General features: G+C 31.2%; 2 protein-coding genes and 1 long non-coding RNA gene across 24 annotated transcripts; 2 read left to right on the top strand and 1 right to left on the bottom strand.

Moving 5' to 3' along the window:
* The first annotated feature begins 889 nt into the window (after positions 1 to 889).
* LOC112716822 (B3 domain-containing transcription factor VRN1-like) lies at positions 890 to 4,381 on the top strand. The gene is made up of 6 exons (XM_025768838.2): positions 890 to 1,032; positions 1,835 to 2,405; positions 2,522 to 2,673; positions 2,783 to 3,032; positions 3,677 to 3,798; positions 3,936 to 4,381. Exons 1-6 carry the CDS (start codon positions 928 to 930, stop codon positions 4,179 to 4,181), a joined length of 1,446 nt encoding a protein of 481 aa, XP_025624623.1. The 5' UTR covers positions 890 to 927; the 3' UTR covers positions 4,182 to 4,381.
* Positions 4,382 to 4,917: 536 nt separating this feature from the next.
* Positions 4,918 to 6,103, top strand: LOC112716824 (B3 domain-containing protein At3g18960). The gene is made up of 2 exons (XM_025768839.3): positions 4,918 to 5,195; positions 5,339 to 6,103. Exons 1-2 carry the CDS (start codon positions 5,121 to 5,123, stop codon positions 5,780 to 5,782), a joined length of 519 nt encoding a protein of 172 aa, XP_025624624.1. The 5' UTR covers positions 4,918 to 5,120; the 3' UTR covers positions 5,783 to 6,103.
* A 615-nt stretch (positions 6,104 to 6,718) lies between these two features.
* LOC112716825 (uncharacterized) lies at positions 6,719 to 13,464 on the bottom strand. 22 transcript variants are annotated; one of them, XR_011866978.1, is made up of 10 exons: positions 12,984 to 13,462; positions 12,346 to 12,502; positions 12,057 to 12,256; positions 11,905 to 11,969; positions 11,140 to 11,315; positions 10,458 to 10,524; positions 9,750 to 9,907; positions 8,803 to 9,003; positions 8,411 to 8,624; positions 6,719 to 7,105 (listed from the first exon to the last, which is right to left on the bottom strand). It is a non-coding gene; the product is annotated as an uncharacterized lncRNA (long non-coding RNA). The 22 variants fall into 22 exon arrangements; XR_011866975.1 differs by lacking the exon at positions 8,411 to 8,624 and having other exon boundaries at positions 12,057 to 12,249; positions 12,984 to 13,464; XR_003160492.3 differs by lacking the exon at positions 8,411 to 8,624 and having other exon boundaries at positions 9,750 to 9,930; positions 12,057 to 12,249; positions 12,984 to 13,464.
* Positions 13,465 to 18,716: the final 5,252 nt, after the last annotated feature.

An 18,716-nucleotide genomic window follows, 5' to 3' on the forward strand; every position in this document is an offset into this window, starting at 1 on the left:
CAACGAAGTACGGTTCTAATATTTCATGAAGTTAGTAAAAATTTTGACTAACCAAATTTCTTATTCAAATTTGCTTTAAATTCTTCAAATTTAGTCCAACTTAAAATTTTAAATTCATAATTCTTCCTTCTTCATGAATGTTGTGTTGTCTTGCACTGGAAAAACAATTTGATTCTTGTAGTTTCTACCATCTTCTAATTAGGATGCAACTTGGTTTCTAATGTCAATTCAATTTAATTTTAATTTTTTTTAATATTCTAGCATATTGTATTTTTTAAAATTTATTTTATCAAATACACCTATTATTACTTATGTTTATTAAAAATATTTTTAATTTATTAAATATAAATACTATAATTTTTTATATATAAAAATTAATTTTTATAATCTACATTTATAAAATAAAAATTTTATTAAACTAAGCCAAACTTAACTCAATTGGTTATTAGTATTCACCTTTTATTTCATGTACTAACATTTATCAATTATCATACCACTTCATTATGCTTCTATTTTATTTTTTTTTTTCATATACACCTTCTCCTTTTGTTTAATTTGTCTAATAGTGTTTCATATTACCATTTTGGAAATATTTGATAAAAAAAAAAATAATTATAAGATAAATTCTAACTATTTTTTTGTCCAGTAATACCATTATCCATTATCGTTGTATAACTCTGCAATCAATTATGAATGAATCTATACCCTAACTTGATCCTTTTAATTTATTAAACTATATTAAATATATATTAAAATTATCTAAAAATATATAATACATAAAATAAATTAAAATATATATAATTAATTTCAGTACCCACTTGTTATTTTTGTAATTTAATTATTATCCTAAAATAAAGTTATTTAAGCAGCAGCGGTGAGAAGACTGTGAACCTCAATAACAGTCAAATTCATTCATCATCCGTTGCTATGACTTCCTCTAACTATCAACAAAACGAGCATTCTTCTTCTAAATCTCCTGTGATCCGTTTCTTCAAGGTTATCCTCAGAAAAACTCTTCAAGATGAAAACTTTGTAAGCCTTTCTCGTCGTTTCCATCTCCTCTTTTTTCTTTTAAACTGTTTATCTTTTGAGATATTGTTAAGTTCAACAATAGATTCTCTCTTTATTCCCCTGCATATGATTTTTTTGGTTTATAAACACTTTTCTCGTAGAACAACACACATGCATGGCTTCTTAGCTGCAAAGATAGTAATAGTAAGCTCTTTAAAATTAATAGTGTTACTGTTCATCGCTTCTTGTTATCTAGATCATTTTTCATTAGCAATAATGTAGGCTTAATTATAATTAATTTTGCGGCAGAAATAGATAAAAAATACATAAGATGAAATAAAAACCTAAAAATATATTTGTTAAGTGGTTACATCTTATGTACTCCTGATGTATTCTTACTACAAAAGTAATTACAATTAAATCTACATTATTGTTAATGAAAAATAATCAGGTAACACTTTCACTAATCATTTTTCATTGTGCATATGTTCTGATTCTTATCATTACTGATTTGGTCACTACTAATTTTCATGTTGCAAAATAGTCCTTTGAGATTTGAAAATTAGTTTCTCCTTTAAAATAGGTGAAAGATTATTCTTTACCTACATACAAAATTTAGGACTAATATGCTTGGACCATTTTATTGCACTATTTATAATTATCGGTGAAGGATGAATTGGGGGTTTAATGTAACTATATGATGGCTTGACATATTTGATTAAATTATTTAACATAATACATATCAACATCTTGGTGAAGATATACTAATGTATATTACCTTATTGTTAATATGGTTATTAACATCATATTCATAACGCTGCAGAAGTTACCAAAAAAGTTCACTAGAAAATATGGTTCTGACCTATCAAACCCATTGTATCTTAAGCCTCCGGATGATACTGAATGGAGAGTAGGTTGGATCATTCATGATGGTGAAATTTTGTTTAAAGAAGGTTGGAAAGAGTTTGTTGCATATTACTCTCTTGATGATGGCCATGTGTTATGGTTTGAGTATAATATTGGAACTTCTCGCATTGAAGTACAAATATCTGACATGAGTGGCCTCGAAATAGAGTATCCTGTCAATGATCAGATCAAAGAGCACCCGCCACAACACAGGGGCGAGCCGGTGGAAAGGCCAAAAGAACAACAAACTAGAGATGTGGATAGCAGTCCCAACACTCAAAACATGAGACTTAACGAGGTACGGCAGAAGAAAAGATTGAATGAACCACTACTAGGAGTCCGGGGCCAACCGAAGAAAAAACTGAGAGCACCAGTGTCATCTGCTTCTAAAGGTAGACAGTTGGAAAATGACACACAAATCAGGGAAGGTATTAAATTTGAAAAGAAAAAACATAAGATGCCAGTGTCTATCAATCAAGATTCTAATGGTATGTGTCTCACGATTGGATCATCCTTTTCTTTTGTGGATTCAACCGTTATTACTTGCAATTGCTATTTGTATATTATGGTGGTAGCTTCTGATTCTTTGTTTCTCATGTACAAGGCAAAAGAAATAGAAAAAGAAAAGATTCTGAATCTTCTGTTAGTCCCTGTCTTGCAAGACCTGAATCTCTGAAAGAAGCTAAGAAGTTCAAGTGGGAAAAGCCCTCTTTCATCATCAAGATAAAGCAACTGTCTCAAACGAGGGCACCACGTGTAAGTATAAGTTAATACATATATCCGTCATGTGAACCTCCATGTGCTATCATTCTTTCAAACTTTATCTTATTTCTAACGATAATGACATAAATATGATGTGCTGCAGTACTTTCCAACTAAATTCTTCAGGAAGTATTTTGTAAATAATCCACAAAATGCTAATATAAGGTTTGGAAAGAAGTTATTCCCTGTTAAGTTGATCTATAGGCCATCATCATGTGATGCCTTTATGTCTGCTGGTTGGAACTTTTTTGCTCGAGCTAGTAAATTACAAGCCGAAGATGTTTGTTTGTTTAAGCTCGTCAATAGAAAAGATCCAGTGCTTGATGTTCATATTTGTCGTCGACAACGCCGCGGTAAGGCAATTGTTTAGAAATTTTTAAGCTGCGTTATTCTGTAAAAAAATTAAGATATCAGTCCAACGTTGAAAACGTAATTAACTTTAATAATGGAATAAAATTTAGCATTATCCTCATTAAAAAAAATTATATTAAAATTTAATTGATCTCGTGTTTGACTTGGAGTACATTTTAAAAATCTCTAATTTTTCCCTTCCTCTAAACATTTATAGCAGTAGAATCCCAATCTCAAGAGAACTATTGTTAGTTCTGGCTGAGGATGCAATTAGCTTATGACTGCAGTGACTATATATTTGGTCCTTAATGTAATCACAATTTGTTATATAAACTAATCTTATAATAAAATTTTTGTTGGTCTCCAACCCTATAGATATAGCTTGTATCCAAACTCTCCACAAGTAATGTTAGAAACAAGAGACTGAGAGAGTGATCTGAAAAGTGTATTATTGAGTTGTGTTGAAAGGTACAATATACAAGGGGTATTTATAGGTGCTAAATGAATCAAAGTAATAAAGACATAGAATCCTACAATTAATATACAGATATACTATATAAATACTAATTGATCTAAATTGATTCTAATGATTCTCTAACAAGTAAGATTCATGCTAATTTTTTTTTACAATCTGTTATGATATTAGAGTCACTTTCCAAATCAGTGACTCATGAGATTCAGCTCCTGAAAGAAGTTAAGGAGCTCAATTCACAGAATCCCTCTTTCATGGTCAAGATAAAAGACAGTGATCCAAGAAGATCAAGGCCTGTAAGTTTATTTCTTATCTGTGACAAAACATAATATACCATACAAACTTTTTGAGTGCTAGTTTATACTTAATTTCACAAATTGTAAGTTTATAACTATTTTTAACCATAGTGATTCAAAAATGAAATGTGGTGCAGAACTTATCAGCTATCTTCTACAGAAAATATTTTAAAAAGAATCAGCAGAATGTAAAGTTACAGTTCGGAAAGGAGTTGTGGCCTGTTACTATAATCTACAATCCGTCGTCAAGAAACACCTTTATTTCGGCTGGTTGGAGCTCTTTTGCTAGAGCAAATAAATTAGAAGCTGGAGATGTTTGTGTTTTTGAGCTCATCAATAAAAAAGATCTATTTAATGTTCATGTCTGTAGAGTCCAATACTAGACTAATATATTATAACTTCAGGAACTAAGAGCTCGTAATTCTTAGACAAGTTAATTTTGTGAAGAATGTATCACCTTTCTTTTGTTGAATCAAACTTCTACTGTATCCTGGATTCCTATCCTTTTTGGTGTCACTAGTTATATATATATAATATATATATATGAACTAAGTGCTTTAATTTTACTTGTTTTGCCACTTCATGATTGCATTGTTTATCCTCTCAAAGTGAAGATATGGTTGTGTTTGGTTATAGGGATAAAAAAAAGTGAGACAGAATTTTCATGAATTTTTACCTATGAATCTAACCGATCAACTCATTAAGATAGTATATTATAAAAAAGATTGAAGATTAATAAAATATAAAATAAGTAGAATTACTTTTATGTCTATTATAATTCCAATATTTATAAGATTTTTTTTTTAGAATACTAATGTACTAATTTCGTGCTTTTTATTTTGAGAGAATTTTTCTTATTTTATCAAATAAAATTTTTAAAAATTAGAGAGGTTAAGAATTTTTTAAAAATAATTTTTAAGTCTTTTTCACACTTAAGAACTTTATTAATACATTAAAGATAAAACCATTTTTAAGTACTACCACTAGAATTTTAATCCTCTATAATTAAGAGTTTAAATATAGTTTTTGATTTATCATTTCTGGTTACACGGTGTGTGTTGTTTTTTTCTCACTGTTTTGTGTGTATATATATAACTGCTTATATAAGTAGCGAGTTCCTCATGTATCTAGACAGTTCTTCTTGGTATTGCATTGAGTACTTTCATGAGAGTAGAGACAACTCATATTGAGGGTAAAATGGTAACTTCATCATCCACCACCTCTTAAATACTCTTCTGTTGCTGTCATCTTCTTTAGCTTTTTCAATTAACTTGTCTTCTTACCGGAGACTGTGACTGTGTCTGTGAACAAGAAGAACATCCATGGCTTCCTCTATTTCCTCTGATATCCGTTTTTTCAAGATTGGTCTCAGAAAAAGCCTTGAAGATGGAAACCTTGTAAGTATTTTCTTCACTTCATATCTTCTTTACTTATAATATTATTTAATGCATGCATTCCTCTTTGTGATTTTTCCCTTGTAAGGGTTTCTTCATTTATGCTTATTACTAAGACTAGTTTCATACTTTCATTTGAATTGCAGAAGTTACCAAAGAAGTTCAGTAAGAAATATGGTGATGGTGTTCCAAATCCAGTGTATCTGAAGCCTCCAGATGGCACTGCATGGAAGATAGATTGGTCTTTGTATGATGGTGTGATTCAATTTGAAAATGGTTGGAACGAATTTGCTTCATATTACTCTTTGGATAATGGCCATCTGCTGTGTTTTGCGTACAATGAAACTTCTAACATTGAAGTACAAATTTTTGACATCATTGATGGCTTTGAAATAAAGTATCCTTCCTTGGATCACATCGGCGATGACAATTCGATTGAGATCTTGAATGAACTGCCGCCACGAGGCTGGCCGAGCATAAAACTGAAAGCAGCAGCAGAAGTATCATCTCCGTCTACAAGTAAAATATTGAGGAGTTCTGTCAAAACTGGAGATGTAGAAAAGGGCCCTGATAAACAAAACTGGATGTAGTGTTGCAACAATGAAGAAGCTAGTCAATCTGAAGAGACAGGTCTTAAGATGCCAATAATTCAAAGTGCCAGAGTTGATCCTGATAGTATGTAATTTCATGATCAATTCATCCTTTTATTTTCGTAGATTCTAATGTAATCCTTTGTGGCTAAAATGCATAAAACATAGTTACAAATTCACCAAATATGTATCGTACGCATATTGCATGTGTACCATACCAGACCGTATTGCATTTCATGTAACTATGCAATAAATATCTTATTGTTCTTAGGCTGTGTTCAAATTTTGTTCAAATGAATAAAAGTTACTGTGTTGTTTGAAGCTTGAACTTAGCTACAAGTAACTTCTATGCAAATTTTTATGGTGTACATGTAAAGTTGTTCAAGAAGCAAGAAAGCTCAAGTCAAAGAATCCCTCTTTCGATAACTAGTAGGTTTCGCTCCCAAACCAACCCAGTAGGACAGTTTAAAATTTTAAGTGTGTCAAGTGATTGTGTGTTGCCATAGGATATGCAATTAAGAAGTGAAAAAATTGTACGCATGACAGACGAATTTTCAAATATAAATGGTGGATGTGGCTGTAGTTGCACAAGTGATTTAAAATAGCGACATGATGACACATGTCACTCCACTAACAAAGTTAGTTCTTAGTTCTTACAGTTGCTATTTTATTTCTCATTAAAACCAGGGATCAAAATATCTTACATCACGAGTATACTTACAAGAACTAGAGTGAACATTAACCCTTCCTCAGCATTTCAACAATGAAATACTTCTAATGTAATAGTTCTCTGGTTTCATAATGATGACCACTTTTGCATCTCTACATTACTTCTTGACTAAGAAATAAGCAATAGTGACAAAAGAAAAACAGATTAAACATTCTAATTGCCCTGGAAATCACTGTAGTGTCAAGATTTGGCTACTCAATACGGAATGAAAATTTGAAATCCGAGGAGATGTTTGCTCATTTGCGTTATTAACTTCTTAAATTATATTTGCATTTACAATCCGTATAAAATGAATATTACAGCCGTAGTTAACTGTTGCTAAAGGAAATCATATTCCACACTACAATTGCTAAACTATTTAATCTCGATATTATATGCATTTTCTGTACAGAAATTACAGATATATACAACAAAAGTGGAGCTGCAGTTTGGGCTGCTACCAAGATTAAGCAAGACAACTTATCGATGCGTCGTCCACTTGCGCCACCAGCACATAAACTGCATCCTTCAGCGTGCTGTGGGTTCGGCCATAAAATACATAAACAAGTAGCCCTATTGCCAGCCATATAGAAACACGCGCCCATGTACCAGACCTGGAAGTAAAAACCGGCTGGATAAGTTGCACAATGGAAGAAAAATACAGGTTAACCGAGCTATACTAAGTAAATGGGATGCTGAAAGTGCAGTAATATCCCATTAATTTGTTCTTCAAGTGTTCCCTAGAGGACTCCCTAGGTTAGGTCTGTCATGCAAAAGTAAATTGCTCATCCAAACACAAATTCGAATGCAAATGGGATGAATGTAAAGTGTAGTTGGGATATTATTTGGTGTAAAAAATAAGAGTATCTTTATTATTTGAAAAAACATATGAAAATTTGTAGGCAAGCTAAAACAATTTCTATTTTAAAAAAAAGGTAGTCAAGGAGCATTATATTATGCTATTATTCACAAGTGATGCTGTGAAGATATGACTGATATTTTGGATTTTCTACTATTTATTTTTATCACCGAAAATGAGTAGAATTTGATTTTTATGAAATATCAATAATGAATAATGATTTTAATGGAAGAAAAAATAGTTTAAACGTTGCAAATTTGCAATAATATGTGTGTAGTACTAATTCATAAGAACAAACAATTGAAACGAAATTCTTACAATACAATACATATGAAAACAAATTAACAAACTGTGTGTAGTAATAATTGATCTACATGTTCTTTAAGTCAAAATTATATATGAACCAATAGAAAAATCCATCAAATAAAACAGCACCTCAACAACTAAAGGGCTTTTCATAAGGGAGGGATGCATTACCAAGGTAATTTGATTGGTTCATCAAGCAAGAAAATAGTTGGGTTCATCAAGCAAGAGAGTATTTGTTAAATCAATTATGAGGTAGAATAAATGAATTTAATGCCAAAACACATGCAAGAGTGCTTCTCATATTAAAAGTGTTATGCATAACAAAAATGATAAACTATGCACATTTAGCCTTAGCATTTTTTTTTGGTGACTATTTAGCATTAGCATTACCGTGGTGATTAAGCTATAGAATAAAAAGTAAAATAAAATAAGAGCCTATATTTAACTGCAAAAGGGCATATATAATTTTCGCCAAATTATTCTAAAAATATATAAGCAAATTGTTGATCTTTAAAATTTTAATTTGCATTCACATAATGAACATCCAATTGATTTTTCTTTAAAAATGTAGCAAAATTTATCGTAAAAATATTGTGATTAGTTCTATGCACTATTTCTTAATAAATAAAGCTTTCTCATTAGGTAAAATTCAACCAAAAGAGCATATGCTGTATTAATTTTAGATACTATCTCTTAATAGATAAAGTTTTTATTTTATCTTTTACCATTTTTTCTTCTTTTGGATACATTATACCTCGTTTTAGATAACATAGAAAGCAATTTCCTTCCTCCAAATAGCCGTTCAAGTGGGCTTCTTGTTCTTAGAAGCTTTGACAATAGCATAAATAACTCTATTTGTTTATGTTTGCTTTCAATATTAAGGTTTTCATTGCCATCTGTGCCTCCTGATGAATTCTTCCTCTGATTTTCTTAAGTCTGTTTTTCAACTTCCATAAGGTCGACTCACTCTATTTAAAGAATGCAAAAACATTCGTTAACATATGTAATTCTTTTTTTTCCTAATTGCTTTTAGTGAAACCAAGAAAAACATATCTATTATTTTGTTATCTATTCTTATTTAAGATTTATGGAAGGAAAAAATAGATGACATTATGACACTTGGGATGAAGTATATAGATAAATTACCTGAGCATCATTGTTGAGATCCACCTCTTCTGCAGTTGCCTGGAAGCTTGGTATATTTTGGAAGACAATTTTGCGATGCTTTACTTATATCTTCAGGTGATTAACCGAGCAAGAGCAGCTCCTTTCTCTTTTTCTCCGTTGTCATTTTCCAGCAACCAATATTCTCAAACAGCTTTATGGAGTTGACAAAGTAAGGCGTTTCTGCTTTGAAACAGAGAAAGATATAATGACAAATAAGTCATTAGAACACGTATAAAGTAAGGGCGGCACAAAGAAAAGGATGATTTGAGTATAGTTCATCTCCAATTATATTTTCATTTAAAGATAATCAAGAAATACAATTAGTACTTTAAAGCGATTAACAGATTAATGGAATTGATTTAAGTCCAAGGATCAACGTAATGCCACGTACGTCTTCAAATATGAAAAATGGGTTATGTAATCTTGTGCATTACAGTTCAACAGTTAGGAAAAGAAAATATAAACATGCTTTAACTTGTCTACTTCACATTGTACTCAAAGCATGAAAAGTATATCTGACTGAAATTGAGACCCAAGAATACTTTTAATGTTTATCTATTCGATTGAACTATCAAACTCATTTAGCTTTGCCATGACATTTGTCTTTGTCTGTAGCCTTTTCAAATTCGCAGTGTGATTGACACTATCACTTGGACCAACCTATGAATAGAAGAATTTTTTTTTTTTTGGTGACTAAGAAACTTCTTATTTAATACAACTATCCAATCTATCAATTATTTGGAAAATGCATCTCTTCTAAGTTCAAAGTGTGACTAATAATTAATCAGTATTATTATACATTTTTAGTTATTTTTCAAAGTATTGTCTACCCGTTTCTTCTTCCTTCTTTCTCAGTTATATCCTAATAAAGACAGATTTAAAAAAGAATCAGAGATATAATTAAAGAATAAAGATAGAAAAGTCACCTTTAAGTTTGTGTTAGTAGTGTAAACCCTTGCCAGATAATACAACATAAAATAGTATTGTCAATAAACTGCAGGACAAGTACACCTTTGATCTTAGCTTTAAGTCGAGGGTGAATCCTTGGTCGTGAAATCAATTAGATAGATATTAACTTCAAGTCCTTCCATAAACCACCAAATTCAACTAACAGTAAGAATAAAAAATTACCTATATATTCATTATTCTGAATCTATTTTGTTGAGAACAATAAAATAGATATTTTTCAGGAGTAGCATACATTATTTTCAACTTAAAAAAAATACTTTTTTCCGTTAGACTTATTGTCTGAATGTCGATCTTATTATAAAATCAGCCCATCTTGTTAAAATTATCTTCACAATGTGAAAATATCAAAGTGCATAGTTTCATCCTGACAAATATTTTTATTGGTTTTCAAAACTTGTCTATTTATTTCAGTATTGTGTTAGATTGTTGTATGTACCATAAATGCCACAACTTCTTTTGGGAAAAAAAAAAACTCTTAAATGCTGTAAAAGCAGAGAAATTGAGCACTACAAAATAATAATAGCAAAAATCTTTACACTGCAAAAGCAAAGGAATTAAACTCTACAAATAAATTATAAAACAAAAAAGGCCATGTTTGGTGCTTTTAAAAATATTTTGTCAAAAATTAAATCTTTTCGGGAGGTCAAAAATGATAGTAGGCTCACATTATTTATATGATCAGTGCCCCTTTTCTTTTCTTTTTTTTTTCCGTACATACGCACATATCAATTCCTGAAAAAAAAATTCCTTATTTTAAATCAACAATGATGAGAAGACTCAAAAAAGAAAATTTAGAAAACAATAGAAATAATCTAAATAAGGACCATTTAGAACCTTCAAGTTGTTTATTTGCTCAAAACAGCAATTCAATTACCTCTACCATTCTTACCTTACTACAAATTATACTACTTTCACCATTAATATAAAAATTCAGAGACACTACCACCTTTGCCACTGCTATATGATCAAACATGGTTTGGTGTTGCTCTTTTGCCAAAACTATTCTATCATTTTTCCTATTATCACATTTGCTGTGGGAAATGGGAACCACTCTCACTGCATACTACTGCCACATATCACTATTGTGTTATCATAATAACTACTAATTTAGTTATATTATATGTCTGTTGAATTTTCAAATTATAGCAAGCTATTATAAACATAATTATTAATCTTAGACGTTGTGAAATTCAATTAGAGACAAAAGTTTTATTGTTGTAACCAATTAGAGAATTAGCTACGGATAATTTGATACCTGAAGAACTTATACTAAAAAGTCCAATAACTCCTCACCTAAAATTCCAAAACTAATTTGAAGGTTAAGAATAAAAGGTTAATAACTCTTACAGCTCGTGGTGATGAAGATTCTTATATACTTTCTCAAGTTGTTCCATGTCATCATTATTCCATCCACTTTGGTCTTTCTTAGCTGTTCCCTCCTTTCCATCTTCTTCCTCTTTTCCTTATTCCTTCTCATGCTCGTCACCATCATTCACATCAAAACCATCTTTTGCATGCTCCATCTATATTACAAAAACAACCCCTTAATCACAAATAAAAAATAATGAATCACTATACTTGCACAACATTCTAGAAATCTTGCTTCACCAACACTTACCTCTTCAAACTTCATAAAAAGAAAATTTTCCATCAAAGTGAGAATAAAGTAAAACCTTGGTTAGGAAACTAACATTACAGAGAGAGTAAATGAGTAAGCAAACAGCTAAAGTAGCCCTTAATGCATGTAAAACCATAGCACTAACAAACTAACACCAAAAAGCAAGTAATCAAAGAGCCCTATCTCTATTCAACTTGGCAATTACAAATAGTTCAAGTCGCACAGTCCCTATTCCACTTGCTGCTCATAAAAGATGGTGTTTTCTATGGTCTAAATTGTTTCAAAATCCAAATTCATTAACATGAGGATAGAAAAAAACAAAGAATAAATTAGAACAGGGGGTGACATATTTGACAACAACTATAACCATTATTTTCCTGACCTCAAACATCATTGCATCTGTAGTTGTATCTGATCGATATTTTGAAATGTCATCACATATAACAAATTAATAGTCACAAAAGATCTGAAAAGAGAAAAATTGAAGTTTTAACCTGTGAATTACAGAACCATTTACGACAACACTTTCAGCTGCAACTCGTTTATATGTCTTGAAATCCTAAACAGCAAAACAAAAACAACAACAAAAAATGAATACCTGAGAATAGATAGAGGAATATTATTAAAACGTGACAGCTAAGATTACCTGCACTATGATTCCAGTCCCAAGATGATTGACTTTTCCTTGGCCCTTCTGATTCTTTGAGAGAGTGACTTCAAACCACCAAAAGCTTGTCGCTGTGGGCTTCCCTCTTTTGTTGCATCATTTCATAGGTGTCAATGGCGAGGATAGGAAATTGCTGCCAGCTCCACCATTGCCGACATCGACATCTCCTAATCTATCTTCTTCAAGTGGGCATGGCATTCCATTGAATTCAATTAGCGTTTTCAACCAACCAAACAACAGAATAAAGTGAGTGAGCGAGAGAACTAACCATCCTTCATTCGCAGCACCCACTGGCAAAGGAACGGCTGCGACGTCGTTCTACGGTGGACGCAGCTCTGCGGATCCAACATCGGCAGTGGCCTCTATCACCGCTGTAGCCTCATTCCTCTTATTTTCTCTGTCGACAGTCGACCTGGCCTCCTTCTCTATGTAATTAAGTTTTGGGTAATTTTAAAATAAAAAAATAGCAACTATATAATTAAGTTTGTTAATCAGAACCGAACCCGTAATCAATTCGGTCATTGATCGGGTCATTAGATTACTGGTTCAATCGGTAAATCACTGATTCATCCAGTTAATTCGGTCATAACTAAAAAAATATAAAATTATATAAAAATGCAGCAGCCAGTAACAACCAGCAACTAAAAATACAGCAACCAGCAACAAAAAATACAGCAACCAGTAACAACCAGCAACTGAAAACACAGCAACCTTTCCACAATTCAGCAGATTTTAACTAGCAACAATAGAACAGTTAACTAATATACCAACCAGCAACCACTATGCACCAACAATACAATTTAAGACCAATTTTAACTAAAATTCAACCAGCTTCAACAACTACTCTAAAAAAATCAAATTTATTAGTAGATTCCATAACAATAGGTCAATAGCAGAGGCACTGACCTGAGGGAGCAGAGGCACTAAGGCAGAAGAGGAATTGTTGCTGAGCTTTCTGACGGCGAGGTGAGGGGAGAAGCAGTGACGCCCGGGAGAAGTAACGACGCCGCAGAGAGTGACCTCGTCTGATGAGGGTTTGGCGATGTGAGGCACCCACAAACCACAGAAGCAAAAGCAACGAAGTAGAAGCAGAAGAAGCACAACCCACAAATGACCAATATAACAACGAACACGGCGAGGTGAGGGGAGAAGCAGTGACGGCCGGGAGAGTGACGAACGCCGCGGAGAGTGACGACGACGTTCGGCAGTGACTGTTGAGGCCGATTGATGAATTTATTTTTGGTCTCAGACACTCAACTCTCAACACTCAAGAGATCTGTCTCAGTCTCTCAGATCAGATGCCATTAGGGAGATGTGAGTGAGGCAATGGGGAAGGGGGGAATAGCCTAGGGTTCATTGATTTCAGATTTAACGAAAGGGGAGGAATGTTTAACGACGCCGATTAGAAGAAACAAAAAAAATTACACAGACCCGGACCGGGTCAAAGCACCTGGCCGGGTCACCGGTTTAAACTAAACCCTCCGGGCTAAACCGGGTCTTACCGGTTCAATGTGTAGCTCGGTTCGATTAGATAATTAGATGACCGAATTTCCGGTCGAACCGGTTAAATCGAGCCGGATCTGATAACTATCTATTAAATTAGAAAGAAAAAATTGAATTTGATTTTAATAAATTGAAATATAATACTAAATTTAAGTTTGATTTTAAAGGACTAAAATACATTTTTAGGTAATTTTAAAATTAAAAAAATAGCAACTATATAATTAAGTTTGTTTTATTGAATTAGAAAGAAAAAATTGGATTTGATTTTAATAAGTTGAAATATAATATTTAATATTAAATTTAAACCATAAAAACTATTTTAGAATTAAGTTTATTAAATGAATTAAAAATTATAATTTTAAATTAAAATTTTTATTGGAGTTGATTTATGAAATGAAACCAATATTACTTTAGAGATAAAGTATTACATTAATAGAGACCAATACAATTTTGGTACTTGTATAATTATGTTGATGAAATAATTAAAAATAAAATAAAATTTTAATTAAACTAATATTAGGTATTAGAGGAACAAAATTTATTTTTACTTTTAACTCACTATGTATGACATATAGACTCACAATAATTTTGTACAATCCAAAATAAAATACAATTAAAATTAGCATTCAAAATGCTCTCATAATTAATTATAAACATATTCAACAATATATAAAAGTACAAATAATTAAGTTGTAATATTTAAATAAGGAAAATTTTCACTCTCCTCTCTGAAATGCTAAAATGACACTTTCTTCTTCTCTATTTATAAAATATACATTTTTTTCCTTTGTAAAATTTAAAAAATCTCTTTTTTAATCCATTTTAAATTTTTTGTATTAATTAATGTTAACTTTATCTATTTTTCAAGAAAAAATAAATTATTTTTTATAAAAATATCCTTTAACAAAAAAATTTATTTTTTTCATTAAATTTTACTTACTAAAATACTCTTTAATAAATTATTTTTTTATTTATTAAATCATATTTTTACCAAAATATTTTTAAAAAATGTATAATTAAATTAATTTTTTTAAAATATCCTTCAATAATTTTTTAATTATTAAATTATAATTTTACCAAAATTTTTGTTAAAAATTATTTTTATATTTTACTATTAATTTTTTATTAAAAATTATTTTTATATTTTACTATTAATTTTTCGATATCAATATATATTATTTTAACATTAAATAAAAAAATCTTACCACTGTTAATGTGTATAACAATTAATATATATTGATATCGAAAAATAATCTTACCAAGATTTTTTTATTTAATGTTAAAATAATATATATTGATATCAAAAAATTATTAGTAAAATATAATTATAATTGTTAACAAATATTTTGGTAAAATCACAATTTATTAATTAAAGAATTATTGAAGGGTATTTAAAAAAATAATTTAATTATTTTTTTAAATATTTTGGTAAAAATATAATTTAATCAATAAAAAAAATTATTAAAGGATATTTTGGTAAACAAAATTTAATGATAAAAAATAAAATTTTTGTTAAAAGGTATTTTTGTAAAAAAAATTATTTTCCTTTAAAAATGGATAAAGTTAACATTAGTTAACACAAAAAAATTAAATAAATTTAAAAGGAGATTTTTTAAAAATTATAATAAAGAAAAATATATATTTTATAAATAGAAGAGAGATGAATATCATTTTAATATTTTTAAAAAAGAAGAATAAAATATTTTTTTAAGTAACGTCACGTCAAAATATTTAAAGTATTTTTAGTTGTCTAAAATATCATGTAAATAACTAATTTATTGAATTAAATTTAGATTATAAGATTTAATTGGTAAAATTATTTTAATTATTATATATCTTCTTTATAATTGCATTTTATTAGAAGGTAAATTCTATGGTGTAGAAAGAAAAAATTTTCTACACCTATAGAATTATCGTGGCACACTTATAAAAAAGACATCTTGTGGGCTGAATAATTTTAAATTTTTTAAAATTGATGTTGACACTTTTCTATCAACTGTCACTTATAGTGAGAGATTAATAAACCTTTCTCTTTGATCGTAGCAGATTAATAAATTTATTAATAAAATAATATTTTATAATAATTTATTGTGTCTTGGGCTTATTACATTGGATCAGTATATGTGTTTCACGTGATTGTGGGCTTGTAAATATAATAGCCTAATGGGGAGTTTTACGGTGTGGATGAAGAAAAGTATTCACATGTGTGGATTTTATGTATCTATCTTGCCTAAACGACACATATCTCTTGTGGTATCTAAAATTTTTCAGTTAAAGCAGTAGGTTCCGTGATAGTAACTGTAAGCGACAACTAAGTTGGGTTGGTTTAGTAGTTAGATCACTAGTGCAAGTGTCGGGAGTCCGAATTCCGCTTTGTGCATGCAGTAACTTATTGGCCAGCGACAAACCCTTAAATAGAGCTCAGTACCGCGGCAAATTAGTCCTTGACCTGCCGGGTTGGGAAATACCGTGAGAAACAAAAACAAAAAGTAACTGTAAGTGACAGATTTTATCTTTCTCAATGATGATTAGTTGCTGTAATTATTTAATGTTAATTAGTGGATTATTTTTTTTTCCCTTGAGCTTATTATTTTATTAGGCTACAAAAATATATTATACTATGGGCTTTGATGGGCTGGTTATGTAAACTTTATTGAGCATATGGTGGTGTCTCTCTTCATTACGATAGTTTTACTTTTTTAGAGCCAATTTAAAAATAATAAATTTTTATAATGAATTTAGATATACCAATTATCTTATATTATCTTTTTTAATATTTTATGTTTATGATGTTAGTTTTACTTAACAATAAAAATTACAACTTATTGGACTCATTTCAGTTCTTCTGATTTGCAATTTTTTTCTTTCTTTATTCATATGATCATTTTAATTTTTTATTAAAAAAATTATTGTCGTATTCTATCTTTTTGATGTTACGCAAAGATTTTTTTTTTATAAATATCTTTGCTTATTATTATTATTATTATTATTATTATTATTATTATTAGATGTCTGAAGCTTGTGAAGAGTATAATTAGCATTAGTAGGGAGTAAATTTACTAGAATAAATAATAAGAATTTTGTACATGTATATTTTGTTTTAAAATAGTGATGAGACAATTTTCGTAATTATTTTTCATACAATATGGGTTATTATTTATTATTATTTTTATTTTTGTCAAAGTATTTTGTGGATGTGATAAATTTATCTTAATATTTTGATTCTATTTATTTAGAAATTAGGTTTTTATCAAAGGGAAGGTATAAAATATGTGTAAAATTTTAATATTTAATATTTAATATTTTAATATGTATAAAATATGTGTAATTAATTTTGTAGTTAATTTTTATTATAAATCTAATATAGTTGAAAAAAATATTAAAAAATTAATATTTTTTATCAATATTAATTAATATCTTATTTTTATACTATTAAGACTTAAGATTTAGAGTTTAATATTTAGAATTTAATTTTTAGAGTTTAGAGTTAGTCAAATATTGGTAAAAAGATAATAAATATTGTTGGTAATGTAACTGTTCATACCCTGGCCCAATACAAAGGCCCAGGTCCAATCAAAAGGCCTAATCTAAAGGATTAGAGCCTAACTAGGTACCGACCTTCACATAAGAAGTCGGTATCAACCACGACTTGGTCAGAAGAGGTCGGATGAAAGATTAGCTGGCAGGTAAACACTCATTCAAATGAGTAACCGCCCCTAAAATCTCTCTAACCACCTCATAAAGTCATATCTTAACCTCCCCAAGATAATAGGGACGGTTACCACCCTAAAGATACGGCACTACACCAACGGTGGTTATTGGCTCATCTCTATAAATACACTGACACACCCTCAGGTATCCCTAAGTCCAATACTCTCTAAGACCTGCTTACGCTCTTGCTAACTTAGGCATCGGAGTGTCTTTGCAGGTACCACCCCCCATTCACACGCGAGCACAAGTCGGACGGAGCCTCCCGAGTTGCGGACCTACCCGGAGTCTTCCTCCATCACACACTTGGGCCGCCTAACGCCATCCGCGTTATTAATCTCCGGTTACCTACCGTAACATTGGCGCCGTTGCCGGGGACCCGAGAGATCATTCAACGATGGCGGATAGATCCCACGAAGAGGGCCATGTGGAAACAGATTCTGACCAAGAGAATCTGGACATGGGAAATGACAATGAAGACACAGCCCAACAACAAGATAACGACCAACACAGAGAGGGTACCTCCGGAGTAAGGAATCCGAAGGTAAATTCCTCAGATGGACGTGAATCAGAAAAGGGTGGACCACCTCACGTAACTGAACTAATGGGATTGGTCCATAGCCGCTTGGAGCAATTGGAACAAGAGCGGGAGAGGCAAAAGGAAACCGAAAGGTACCTTAAAGAGGAGATGGAACGGCGAAAAGAGTTAGAAAGGAAACTCTTACAGCTAGAATCCTCCCTCAAGAACTCCCGCGATGAAGGAGAAGATCAACTCCCGGGCGGAGAAGATCCTTTCAGCGAGGACATCATGAGGGCAAAGGTTCCAAGGAACTTCAAAAGCCCTGATATGGACCTCTATGATGGAACTACGGATCCAAAGCATCATCTTAGCAACTTCAAAAGTCGGATGTATCTAGCTGATGCCTCCGACGCTACGAGATGCAAGGCTTTCCCGACCACTTTATCGAAAACAGCGATGAAGTGGTTCGATAGCCTCCCCCCGAGATCCATCACCAGTTTTGAGGACCTCTCGAGGAAATTCTTGATGAGGTTCTCAATCCAAAAGGATAAAGTAAAACATGCACCGAGCCTCCTGGGAATAAAACAGGAGGTCGGAGAGTCTTTACGAGCCTATATGGAAAGGTTCAATAAGGCATGTTTAGAGATTCAAGATCTGCCGACAGAGGCAGTAATAATGGGGTTAGTCAATGGACTTAGAGAAGGTCCCTTCTCACAGTCCATATCTAAAAGACATCCCGTTTCTCTAAGTGATGTACAAGAAAGGGCCGAAAAGTACATCAATATGGAAGAGAATGCAAGACTAAGAGACTTGAGTTCACGACCTGGACCTACTTCCTCCTCTAGGGAAAGAGAGAGGGAAGTCAGGAAAAAGGAAGAACCCGGTCTCGAGAGGCCCAGAAAGTATCA

Source organism: Arachis hypogaea, chromosome 10 (assembly GCF_003086295.3).
Source record: "Arachis hypogaea cultivar Tifrunner chromosome 10, arahy.Tifrunner.gnm2.J5K5, whole genome shotgun sequence".
Lineage (NCBI taxonomy): Eukaryota > Viridiplantae > Streptophyta > Magnoliopsida > Fabales > Fabaceae > Arachis > Arachis hypogaea.